Consider the following 13,349-nt stretch of genomic DNA (forward strand, 5'->3'; position numbering starts at 1 on the left):
ATTTGGGCAGATCTGATCATTTGTTTGGGTAAGAGCCAAATGATGATGAAATATTAAGGAAAACCATAGTGGTTAATATGGCAGCTCTGATACTGGATTACCTTGAAAGAGTTTCAGAGACTTGCACATAGGCTTTTTTTTTTTTTTTTGTCAAAGCTTAACAGGTTTATTGGGATGAGGGAGCAGGGAGAAGGTAGGTGAGAGAGTGAAAAAGAGAAAGCAGGTGGGAGCCTGAAAATGGGGAAATAGGCTTTTAAAAAAAATTTTAGTTTATTTTTATTGGCAAACCAAAACAATGTATATGCTAGTGATCAATGAAAGTGAGTGGTAAGGGGCATAGAAAAAAAATAGGGGAAACAAAGGTTGAAATACGCCTAAAAGAAGAAAAATGTTTAGAGAGTTAATTTGAAGTAGGAAAGGAATATGAATATTCCAGGAGAATGTGAGGTAAGAGAGCCAATAAAAATGGCCGAAGTAAAGGAAGTGAAGATGAATGAGAAGAATTTCTGTAATGAATACTGCTTTTTAACGGATGGTGGTAGAAATCAAGAGGAAGGCAATGGTGTTTTGTAAGCATTATGGAAGATTATTACTTCTGTACTATTTATAGATCATTGGGTATTATTAGTGATGAGAAAATTGAGGCCCAGAGAAGTTAATTGACTTGCTCCAGGTCACAGTGACATTCGCTCATTCTGAGTTGTCTAGAAGGCAGTAAAGAAAACCTTAAGGGGCAGGCCACGGTGGCTCAGCAGGCAGGAATGCTTGCCTGCCATCCCAGAGGACCTGGGTTCGATTCCCGGTGCCTGCCCATGTAAAAAAAAAAAAAGAAAAAAGAAAACCTTAAGGTAGACAGTATAATTTTATTAGGCAAAATTAGATAAGGTTGAATGAATAGAAATAAGAAGCTCTTTAATAATATAGAATAAAAATAAGATTTATCACACATATCTCATTTAATTAAAATTAAATCAACAGTGATAGGTGAAAAAAAATCTAAAGTTACATAACAGAAACAGACAACTCAGCTATACATTATTGATCTCATAACCACACAGAAAGAAAAAAATATCCATGTAACTTGATATGGAACTCTGACTATAGATCCTCCGTAGGTTATATTGTAAAAATAAGAAGAACTGCGAGGTAATCTTAAATCGTAAGTTGTTGGCAGTGCTTTTCGTGTAGCAATTCTAAAATTGTTTTGTGTCTATTTTAGGATTGAGCAAATGAATAACATGTTGATGATGTTGGGAGTGAGATTAGTAATATGGTGAAGAGGTATACAAATACGGAATGGGGAAGGAAAGGAAGAATGCTTTATTGTTGAATTGGATTTGGGGGTATCAGTATAACATGATGATTGAGAAAAAAAAATTCCTGGTTCTGTAACTGAAAAGAGCCTAGAAACAAATGACAACCCATTGGAAAGGATTGGAACACCTGGTATCCAGTTCTTGGTTCATAAACACTATTTTCCATTAAAACCTTCTCAGAGAATGGCTGTTTCCATTACTGGGGCAGGGATAACTTGTGTCAGAAAATAAGGAAATTCTCAGAAACTAATGAGCATGTCAGAAGAACACAGGGGGCTTTTTCTCCTTTGGAGAATGTTTGTGCTCATCTCCTTCAAGTGTTTACTTTGACTACACATTAAAGCTTTGAAGTGTCCACAATGACCAGTCTTTGGACTTATCCCTCACTCAGGTCAGCACCTGAAAAGAAGGAATGAAAAATGCAGCTCATCAATCTCTTATTAGCATAGCCAGAGAGGAAGGGCCCCTCCAAGTCTTACAATGCAAGGATCCTGACCTCAGAGGACTTTTCCTTTGGAGAATGCCCACACTCATCTTCCTTTGAGCTTGTACTTTCACTAAACATTAAAATTTTGAGCTGTTAAAAAAAAAAAAAAAAAGACAGGGATTATATTAAGAAGTTCCCACTGGGAAAAACTGAGCATTGAAATGAGTAATGATAAGAATAGATTATACTACATGAGTTCATACTGATAATATTTTATTTGAGTTGGGATAGGGAAAGTCCTTAGAGAAGAATGCCAACTGTTAAATGTGGAAGGAATTATATAAATAGAAAATAACCATTTTTCATCCACTGTAGAAGAATTAAGCAAGGAACATCAATGGAGTTAAAATTGGGTAAAAGATTGTTGTGGAACAGGACATTTATACAGATTCAAAAGTTTTACTCCACAGATCATTTACTAATTAGGGGAAAAGGTATCTATATAAGGAAGAAATCTGGTAGATATCTTAACCAAATGATCAAATCTAACATCTCCAATATTGTGGCAAAATGATATTTTCTGCTTTTCTAACTTTAATCTTTTAAAAATCGGTATTATTAAGTAATATGGGTAGTATTGAATAAGATTGGAAATATTTTTTTAAGTAGGAAAAATTATTGATCTTCTATACCAATATATAACAGTAATGAGTTTTAAAGTTATATGTGAAAAATTAATTCATTTCAGAAAATCCATCCTCTCAATATTGGAAAGAAGTGGCAGAAAAACGGAGGAAGGCGCTCTATGAAACACTTAAGGAAAATGAAAAAGTATGTACTGAATATAATTATTTGTGGCATTTATAAAAACTCCAGGATTCTTTTCCTTCTGCTGCCCAGCATATTTAGTTGGAGCAATATAAACTAGCTTTCATGTTTGCCTACTAAAGGGTAATTAGAAAGCAACTCTGTTACCAGAATTATTATACAAATAGAAGCCTGTTTTATTGAAAGCCAGAGACACCTCCTTTGTTAGGAACTTTGTGCTGAATTTTCCTGTTGATTATATTCCTGGAGGCTAAGAATTTAGTTTATAGTATAGCTAAATATATGAACTACTCAACCTTATTTATGTTATATAGCTTCATAAAGAAATTGAACAAAAGGACAATGAAATTGCCCGCCTGAAAAAAGAAAATAAAGAACTGGCAGAAGTAGCAGAACATGTACAATATATGGCAGAGGTGATAGAGGTAGGTATTTTTAACATTCACCTGATTTGAAATCATCAGTTTTTCTATGAAATTGAGACAATAGTGATCGGTTAAGTATTCAGTCTCTGAAATCAGTGATTTTGGTGATTTTATGACTTTCTTTTTTTCTGAAAGTAGCTAATGTGTTTATAAGAATTAGCTAGGTGACAATTATTATACCACTTTTGCCTGAAATAGCTCTTAAGAGTTATTCATGTTTGCAAAAAAAAATATCTTGTTGATGGGAAGAAAAGTTTCTTAAACCTTTTCAAGTATGGAACTGCTTCCTTAATGCTTGAAGTTTTCATTTGTAAGTTCTATAAAATCTTTCTTAACTGCTAAAAAAGTATTGGTTCACAATAGATTGGCAATTAGAAAACCTAATGTTTCACTGCAGATAGTTTGAGAAGTTTTGATTTAAATTCTACTCTGAAATTTCAGTGCTTTAAAAAAACTTAGCAAATTATTAAACCCTTGGACTTTTGCTGAAAATATGATCTAGCAATGATAGCAACCTTGATATACTACTTAACTATAAGTGAATTTACTTGAGGGCACCATGAAAAGACCCTCATTATAACCCTGAGGGTCAGCTACAATGGACTTGGGATTTGAAGTTTTTTCAATAAATTATTGATTTGCTCTTTAAAAGAGACTGAATGGCGAAACTCAGGATAACTTTGAATCATCGGATAGTCAGGAATTCGATTCTGAAGAGGAAACTGGTGAGGATTCCGAAGTGGAAGACTCAGAAATTGGCACATGTGCTGAAGAAGTTGTATCTTCCTCTACAAACACAGAGCCAAGTGTATGAAATTTGTTAGTATTTGACTTTTCAGAAATACACTGCCAAAGTTTACCTCCACTCTGTAGCAGAATAAATATATAATATAAACTCTGAAATCAGACTTCCTTGTTTGAATCCTGGGACCCTATTATTGTATTAAAATACAAATATTATGTATTTTTAATCTATGATATTTTATGTACATAACATTTTCTCAGTTGTCTGGCATGACTTGTGTATATGATAAATAAACTTCAACCTCCTATTAAGAAGCAGTGTGTATATCTTGGAAGAATGATGTATAAGAAGCCTGTGTAGAAAATGTGCCTATTTCTATGCGTTTATATTGATTTTCTGTTCCTCTTCTGTTTAGGAGGAACCACAGGGAAATGAGTTTATCCCAGTTTATATGGAGAGAGTTGAGGTTTTAGCTCCCAAACATGGTTGCAACAAGTTCAATCACTGAAGGCACTGTTGAATTCCAGACCCCCTGTCCAGATAGTCTTATTGTGTAGTTTTTGGAATGGAGCATGAGGATCTATTTTTCATAAGATCCATAAGTGAGTTTGATTAGCCAGGTAAAGAATTAAGTGGCTGGGATGCTGAGACTCTTCTTTGATGCTTAAAATAACGGGTGATAGCCCTTTAGCAAAGCAAAGTGGGAGGCAGGTGAAATTCCAATGAAGCATGCAGAAATAGCTAAATTCTGAGCCTTTTCTATGTTCACATATTTCATACATTGGTACAGCTCAAAATATGTAAATATTGGGGGAATTAAGTAAAGGGGAGAAATTTGAGATTTCCCATGTGAACTATGTTTTAAAGGAAGAAAAATGCAAAATAGAGGGAAATTGTGACGTATACAGCATTGCAATTGAATAAGTTCTGTGAGCAAGAATGCAAGTAGTTTTGTGTAAGTTGGCAATAAAAAACAATGTCGGGTGGGCCATGGTGGCTCAGCAGGCAGAGTTCTCTCCTGCCATGCCAGAGACCCGGGTTCAATTCCTAGTGCCCTGCCCATGCAGAAAAAAAACAATGTCAAACTTTAAAGGGTTAGGCAAGTTACTTACCCTTGGGATAAAACTTTCCTCATGGTGTTTTACTGTGCACATTAAAACCTTTCCTACAGTGCCTGAACTAAGTGCTTAATAATGAAAGCTATTAATCTGTAGCAGCATCATTCAGTAAAACTTTCTGAGAATATGGGAACATGTGTACTATCTCATATATGGCCTTTGAGCCCTTGAAATGTGACTTGTATGAATAAGTAATAACTTTTAGTTGGATTTTTATTTAATTTTTAATTAAGAATGAATGAGGAAGAATATTCTGGGTTATGGGGAGGGGAATCAGTTGGGAGGCTGTAAGAATAAGAAATAAAGGGGAGGAGTAAGTAGAATAGGAAGATGTTGCAAGTATTTCTGGAAAATGCCAAATATGGAATTCTAGGATTTGGTATGGGGAGCAAAAGAGGAAAGGGAATTGAAGATAATTTTAAATGTAAATGCAAGAACTAAAACTATAAGATTTCTTAGAAGAAAAAGAAAAATTTTAGTGACCTTGGACTTGACAAAGTTTTCTCAAATAGGCACTATATCAATAAATCAGATTTTATAAAAAAATTTTTTCTGAAAGACATGTAACTGTAAAAGCCAGAGACAAATATTTGTAAACCATCCAACAAAGGATATGTGTGTAGAATGCATATAAGAAGAACTCTTACAGCTCATAAGTGAACCCAATTTTAGAAATGGGAAAGATTTAGACCCATCACCAAAGAATACATACCGATGGCATGTATAGACATGAAAAGATGCCCAATATCAATCATTAGAAAAATGCAAACTGAAACTATGCTGACTACTACATACCTTCCAGAATGGCTAAAATTTAAAAACAAAAACTTTACCATACCAGTGTCGAGGATGTGAAGCAACTGAAACTTAGCTCCACTGCTGGTGGCAATATAAAATGGTAAAACTGCTGATGTGAATGTTTGGAAATTTCCAGTTTAAATACGCATGATCCGTATGACCCAGCCATCCCACTCCTGGGTATTTACCCAAGAGAAATGAAAGCATATATCTGCTTGAAGACTATAATTTTCATAACTTTGTTTGTAATAGCCCTGATGTCCATCAGAAGGCTACTGAATAGCAAGTTGTGGTCTATCCATACAACTAGTTCTACTTAGCAATAAATATTGGTATATACAACAGCATGGATGAATGTCAATGATAATTGCAACTGCAACCAAAGTGAGAAGGCAAATTAGTGGTTGCCTGGGGAGTGGGGTGGAATTGAGGGTGGATTTCAAGTGGAAGCTGGTATGAATATTTGATTTTAACATACCAAGCCCTGGGAAATGTGACCCTAGAAATGGAGAATTTGGAAGAATTGTCCTGGAAGATGAATGATTTTCAATCACTTACCAAATGCCAGTAGAACATCCCAATGGAAATGCCTTGGAGACAGGTTCAGAGGTCAGTCAAGCCTCTCAAGTTAAAAAAAGGAGTTCTGTGAAATTAGTTTTAAAAAGTATATAATTGGGAGGGGTGGGCCACAGTGGCTCAGCAGGCAGAGTTCTTGCCTGCCACGCCAGAGGCCTGGGTTCAATTCCTGGTGCCTGCCCATGCCAATATATCTATGTATATATGTATATATATATATATATATATATGATTGGGCCCCTTAAGGAAAATGGCAAAAGCCTAAGAATCAGTTGTGTAAATTCTGGATAACAAAATAACCAGAATGACCCATGAGGGGTGGGAGTGGGGGACATAAAGGCCTATTTACTTAATACAAATGGGAAACTAAACAGCAAATCTAATCCAGCTATGTATTAAAAAGCTGAGGCTTGCTCTTGTGAAGCTTATGTAGCAGAGAAGCTTAACCTCCCTATAGGTATGCCCCAAGAGTTGCTTCCAGAGAGACCACTTTTGTTGTTCAGATGTATCCTCTCTCTAAGCCTAACTGCAAGTGAAATCATTATCCTCCTTATGTGGGACATGACATCCAGTGGTGGATATCTCCCTGGCATATCTGGGATATGACACCCAGGGATAAGTCTGGCCCTGGAACCATGATGTTGACAATGCCATCCTAACCAAAAGGGGGAAAAGAAGTAGAACAAATAAGGTGTAAGTAGCTGAGAGAGTTTAAATAGATTCGAGGCTACTCTTATGCAAGCTTCAGTTAGACATTGCTACCTATCATAATTTGCAAACCCCAGCCTGAACCATTCCTGCCAACCCTAAGGACCATATTAGATACTACAAAGGTTCCATGTCACTAGTATTACTCTCCAGAAACTTATAACCTCCAGATGGGTTCCTAGACCAGATAAGTCCTGAAATGCAGAGGGGTCAGCCTCTCCGGAACATCAACTAGTTCCATCCCCTCTCCCATATTATCGACAACCCCTTTCAACATGAGAAAGTTAGAATAGGCAAACCCCAAATACCCCTAAAGAGTGGCAGAAAGATCAAAGGAGATGGTAGAGTTATACAGAGAAGGTAGAGTTTAATAAATGAGTATGATTGCTGAATCATTATATTGATAATTCTTTTAATTTCCAGCGTCTTGGTGCAGCTAGCAGTAAAGACCTAAAATTGTGGGATTGTAACCCATACCAAACTCTGAAATCTGTTCTACAACTAATTGTTGCAGTGTGCTTTGAAATTTATTGCTTTTTTTGTGTATGTTACTCTTCACAAAAAAAGAAAAAAGGAGTGTAACAGAGAAGATAGGATTTAACAAATGAGTATGACTGCTGAATCATTATATTGATACTTCTTTTGGTCTCCAGTATCTTGGAGCAGCTAGAAGAAAAAATGAAAAATCGTGGAACTGTAACCCATAAAGAACTTCAAAATCTGTTCTATAACTACCTGTTAAAATGTACTTGGAAATTTATTGCTTTTTTTGTATATATGTTATTTTTCACAATTAAAAAAGCCTTTTGTGATGATAAATGCACAGCTATATGACAATACTGTGAACCATTGATTATACACTTTGGATGATTACAGGGTATGTGACTACATAGTATATATCAAAAAAATTGCCTTACAATTAAAAAAAGTTAACACATGATGACCAAGTTAAGGTTTAATCCCAGGAATATAAGGCTGTTTCAATTAGTAATCACTTGAAGTTCTTTACATTAAAGGGGAAAAAACATTATTTTAATAGATGGTAAAAGAGCATTGGTAAAATCCAACACCCACTCCTGGTAAAAGCCCTTAGTAACCTAGGAAAAGAAAAAAAATATTTTAACCTGGTAAAAGCTATCTATGTCTAAAGCAATATTTAATTGATGAAGCTTTAGAAATAGGCTGCCTTACAAACTACTGTTCAGTAGACAAAATGTTAACCAAGGGCTCTCTAAGTGCATTGTCTTAGGCCTGCAGCAAGGTTGAACCACAATTATTCCAAATTGTTTTAGAATTCTCTAGCTGGCACAATAAGATTAAATGAAGAGGATAATTATGGGAAGAGAAGAAAAAAGCCTATTAACATGCAAATACTAGGGAAAGTAGAATAAAAGATTTGGCAAAGTAGTCAGATTTCAGAATAATAAGATTAATTGCTTTTTATAGAGCAACACAAACTAGTTTGACAACAATGGATATGTGTGGGGTGGAGAGAGGACAGGAAGAAAACTAAAACTTTACTAAAAGATGTGAAAAATAGTTTCTTTCTGCCTTTCATCAAGGTTCTTTGCAAACAATAGAAATTGAGTCTGGTTAGTATAAGCGAAAATGGAATTCATAGGAATTCCAATGGAATTCCAACAGGGCAACTTTGGGGATCCTGCATCAACATTGTCTTTGTGTTGCTTCTGGAATGATTTTCTTTCCTCCTATTACTATAAGATTCAGAGTTCCCCAATACAGTTTTGGCACAGCTAGCCTATGTTACCTACCACTCCTTGGGGACAGCAGGTACCTTTATTGACTTTAATCTTGGGGTTTGCCCCTATGAAACTTCTTCCTACAAAGGACAGGCTAAGCCTACTAAAAATTAGGCCTAAGATTAGTTACCCCCAAAGATGTGGCCTCTCTCTCTAAGCCAACTCATCATGTGAACTCCCTGCCTTCCCCCTTATGTAGGTCCCAGGGCTGTAAATCTCCCTGGCAACATGGGACAGAAAGCCTGGGATAAGCCAGGGCCCGGCATCAAGAGATCGAGAATGCCTTCTTGACCAAAAGAGGGAAGAGAGAAATGCGGCACAATAAAGTTTCAGTGGCTAAGAGATTTCAGAGTCCAGAGGTTATCCTGGAGGTTATTCTTATGCACTATATAGATATCCCTTTTTAGTTTATGGTGTATTGGAGTGGCTAGAGGGAAGTACCTGAAACTGTTGGGCTGTGTTCCAGTAGCCCAGATTCCTGAAGACAATTGTAAATGTGTGAAGACACACATTTACAATGTAACTGTGTGATTGTGAGAACCTTGTATCTGATGCTCCTTGTTTCCAGGGTATGGACAGATGAGTAAAACATGCGGATAAAAATGAATAAATAAATAATAGGGGGCAAAGGGTAAAATAAATCGGGTAGATGGAAACACTGGTGGTCAGTGAGAGGGAGGGGTGAGAGGTATTGCATGTATGAGTTTTTTCTTTTTTCTTTTTTTGGAGTGATGCAAATGTTCCAAAAATGATCATGGTGATGAATATACAACTATGTGATGATATTGTGAGCCACTGATTGTACACCATGAATGGAATGTTTTTATGTCGAGAATATATGTTTGTATGTTACGTTTTTACAATAAAAAGTTTTTTTTTTAAAAAGACTACATGACCAGCAAGAGATAATCAGCCCCACCCTGCACACCACCACCCCGAAAAAAAAAGTTGAATTTTATCAGAAGAAAGAACAGATTCTTAGTTAGCTAAAAGCAACAAAGGTCTAGTACACTGCCTTAGGGCCCTTGCATCTTTGCTTTGCTTAGAAAAATACTCTCAGTCCCAGTCCCTTTCAAGATGTCTCAGTTGGCTTTTAGTCTAAAGTAATTCAGGTCATGATGTCAACCAAGAAGGATGGAAATTGGCACATAAATATCCCAGCTCCCAGGATCTCTGGATGCATTAATTCTGAGGCAGGTGTATATTTTATTTCCCAGAGTGGTTCCTCAGCAAGATTAAAAGTTCTGTTTTCCTACAGTGCCAAGTTGCTCAATAACGTGTCTTTTATTGGCTCCCTTTTCCGTTAATTTCTGAGATCACCTTCCAAAAAAACTCTGTACTCAAATCCTTTTCTCGGATTTACTTCTGGGAGAGCCCAAACATTGGAGAGAGATGAATCTGAAAGGGACAGCAAAGGAAAACAAGGTAATCTTTTGTCATTAAAGCTTTGGTAAACCAGGTTAAAATTCAAGGTTTAGCACGGAGATGCCTCAAGGCCCAAATTTGAACCACCTGTTTTACCCACCAATTTAAAGGGATGTCAGAGACCAAAATGAATAGAACAGTGTGGCTAGGCTAGTAGATAAATGTTAACCAAGGGCTCTCTAAGCATTGTCTTAGGTCCACAGCAATTTCTGGTTAAGCCTGCTAATTAGACACAGGCATTTAGTTTCTTTTTCTCCCAAACTCCATTGAAGTAACCATAAATTTGAATCCCGCAGGGATGGAGAAAGCAAAGAGTTAACAAGTTGAAAGAGTGACAATGCTGAACATAGAGAAAATTTACCAACTAGAAGTATTACTAAGCAATATCACTTCTAGAAATTTATTTCACTGATATAGTCAAATGTGAAGTGATATATATTTAAAGGTTATTCATTACAACTTTGAACTATCAAAGGATTGGAACTAATGTAAATGTCCATCAAAATAGGTCTGGTTACATAAATCATACCATAGTGGAATGCTATGAAACAGTAAAGAAGAATGAATAATGGTATGAAACCAAAACCAAGATAAATTTTCAGTGCTTATAGAATGTTACTATGTGTTAAAAAGGACTAAGAAAGGGAGATATATAATGGGTTGAATTGTGTCCCCCAAGAGGACATGTTCAAGATCTTATCCCTGGTCCTGTGAATGTAACCTTATTTGGAAATAGGGTCTTTGAAGATGTGATTAGTTACAGTGAGGCCAAACTGGATTAGTACTGGTCCTGATCTAATATAGTTTGTCCTTATAAGGGGAAAATTTGGACAGATACAAACAGACATAGGGGTGAAGGCCCTGTAAAGACTGAGACATATGCATCTATAAACCAAGAAACACCAAGGATTACCAGCAAAACCAGGAGCCGGAAGAGGCAAGGAAGGGTTCTCAGAGTTTGCAGATGGTAGATAGCCTTGCTGGCACCTCAAGTCTGGACTTCTAGCCTCCAGAACAGTAAGTCAATACATTTCTGTTCTTTTAAGCCATCCAAGTTGTGGTTCTTTGTTACTACAGTCCTAGGAATCTACAACATGTATATTTTCTTGTAAAAACAGGATACGTCTGGAAAAATATAGAAGAAACTGCCTCTTTTCCTTACCAGATGATTCTTCCAGAATTAGGAAACTCCAATAGCTGTAACACTCCTGGTATCAGTAGAGAGATGAGTGCATCAACTGCGTATGCTCAACTCAGCTCTTCCCCTCTTCCTTTAGGGAATGAGGTGCTCATAGGGAGTTGGTGTTCCTCCAGGTTCAGGGACAACCTGAAGTCAAATTATTGGTCATATGAAGAATGAAGTCATCTTTAACATGCAAGGTATCAAAAAATTTACCTCTATGCATTCTTTCACAAGCAACTACTGGAACATCTGCTCCAACAAATGAAGGAATAAACCAAGAAAAGGGAAAAGATAGTAATACAGGAAACAGGATCCAACATGAGAGGGGTAAAAGGGATGCCTGGGTGTTGAATATCTTTTAGCTGTCTGGCAGACCCAAACTAGAGCTAGAGGACAGTGGCCTATGATGTTGGTGTATCTTCAAGAAGAAACTGAAATTGACAGATTACTCAAGGTGTAATTTTATCGAGAAGAGATAAGCAACAATAGAGAAGAGTGGGGGCATAAATTAGTAATGGGTAGCCAGAGAAAGCAAAATACAAACTCCAGGGAAAACAAAATTTCCCTAGGAAGAAAATTATACTACACTATGGGACTCAGCCATGAGAAATATTGAAATAATCATATTGTCTTAAGATAAAGTTGGAAAGGTTAAAATGTATTGAGTAGATAGAAATACTAGTGGTCAATGGGTGGGAGGGGTAAGAGGTATGGTATATGTGAGTTTTTATTTTTTCTTTTTTTCCCCCTTTCTGGAGTGATGCAAATGTTCTCAAAAATTATCATGGTGATGAATATACTACTCTGTGATGATATTGTGAGCCATTGTACACCACACTCAGAATGTTTGTTGAGAATGTTCACATTTGTATGTTGTTTTGGTTTGATATATAAAATAAATAAAAGATAAAATTGGGACACAATCATGTTGAGAGGAGGAGAGGGAAGGTGGAAGTAGGCAAGGGACAGTGTTAGAATGCTAAATCCTCATCTGCCACATTAAGAAGTAAAAAGAAAAATGTCTAAAATTGAACAATTCATGAATTAGCAACGAATGTGAATTATTTAGAAATATGGAGATAAATGCCAGAAGAAACAGCCAAAAGAATTCAAATGGTCACCTCTGGGAATACGTATCAGAAGGTGGGTAGGGAACTGCTCTTTCTCATTAGTGGCCTTGCGTTATTTGATTTTTTTAAAAAACTGTGTATTACTTTGAAAAATAAAAAATAGTTGAAAATATACTTTAAAAAATTCCTTAAAGTTGATCCAGACTGTCAATGGGACCTCTAGTTTGAGGACCTGAGTTACATAATCCACAAAATCCACCAAGAGTGAAAATGAATGGTTGCTCAGCAGAACACAGCTTTTCCTGGTTCCAAAGTCTGAAAAATATTCCCCTTGAAATCTTCATGAGCCTTCATGTGATATGACCTCTGACCCTGGAGGAGCACATGACTGCATGTGATGATGTGGCTAACATCTCTAACAGCCCCCCTAAAATAAATACAAGTCAGGATGGTGAAACTACCTTTTTTTTATGGCCCCTTAGTGAAAGGTGGAAGTATAACCCTAAAGCACAGCTCAGTCAAAGTTATTCTGTGAAAGATGAAAGTACATAATTCAACCTATAATGTCTGGAACTTAAACTAGGGAAACAGGTATGTATTTGTTAGGGTTCTCTAGAGAAACAGAATCAGCAGGAAATATCCATAGATATAAAATTTATAAAAGTGTCTCTCGTAACTGTGGGAACGTAGAGTCCAAAATCTGCAGGGCAGGCTGTGAAGCTAAAGTCTCCCATGAAGGGTCTGGATGAACTCCACAAAAGAGGCTCACCAGCCGAACAGGAAGAGAAACTGTCTCTTCTGAATCCTCCTTAAGAGCCTTCCAGTGATTAGATTAAGTCTCACTCATTGCAGAAGACGCTCCCCTTAGCTGATTACAAATGCAATCAGCTGTGGATGCAGCTGACGTAATCATGATTAAAGTCCATGAAATGTCCTCACAGCAACAGACAGGCCAGCGCTTCCCTGACCA

The 13,349-nt window shown here is 36.6% G+C and overlaps 1 protein-coding gene and 1 long non-coding RNA gene across 5 annotated transcripts in view; one reads left to right on the top strand and one right to left on the bottom strand.

Annotated features, from left to right (window-relative positions):
* GMNN (geminin DNA replication inhibitor) overlaps positions 1 to 13,349 on the top strand; it is a 44,806-nt gene that overhangs the window by 7,829 nt on the left and 23,628 nt on the right. For 3 of the 4 annotated variants that reach the window (XM_077143807.1, XM_077143806.1, XM_077143805.1), the window contains exons 5-7: positions 2,492 to 2,574; positions 2,886 to 2,996; positions 3,649 to 3,899. In XM_077143807.1, the coding sequence (XP_076999922.1) occupies positions 2,492 to 2,574; positions 2,886 to 2,996; positions 3,649 to 3,810 (356 nt within the window). In that variant the 3' untranslated portion in view covers positions 3,811 to 3,899. Of the gene's footprint in view, positions 1 to 2,491; positions 2,575 to 2,885; positions 2,997 to 3,648; positions 3,900 to 13,349 lie in introns of those variants that run through there. The other variant, XM_077143808.1, reaches the window with a different exon arrangement.
* On the bottom strand, positions 994 to 11,393 carry LOC143669195 (uncharacterized). The gene is made up of 3 exons (XR_013168776.1): positions 11,289 to 11,393; positions 1,813 to 1,893; positions 994 to 1,715 (listed from the first exon to the last, which is right to left on the bottom strand). It is a non-coding gene; the product is annotated as an uncharacterized LOC143669195 (long non-coding RNA).

This window comes from Tamandua tetradactyla, chromosome 25 (genome assembly GCF_023851605.1).
Source record: "Tamandua tetradactyla isolate mTamTet1 chromosome 25, mTamTet1.pri, whole genome shotgun sequence".
NCBI classification, from domain to species: Eukaryota; Metazoa; Chordata; class Mammalia; order Pilosa; family Myrmecophagidae; genus Tamandua; species Tamandua tetradactyla.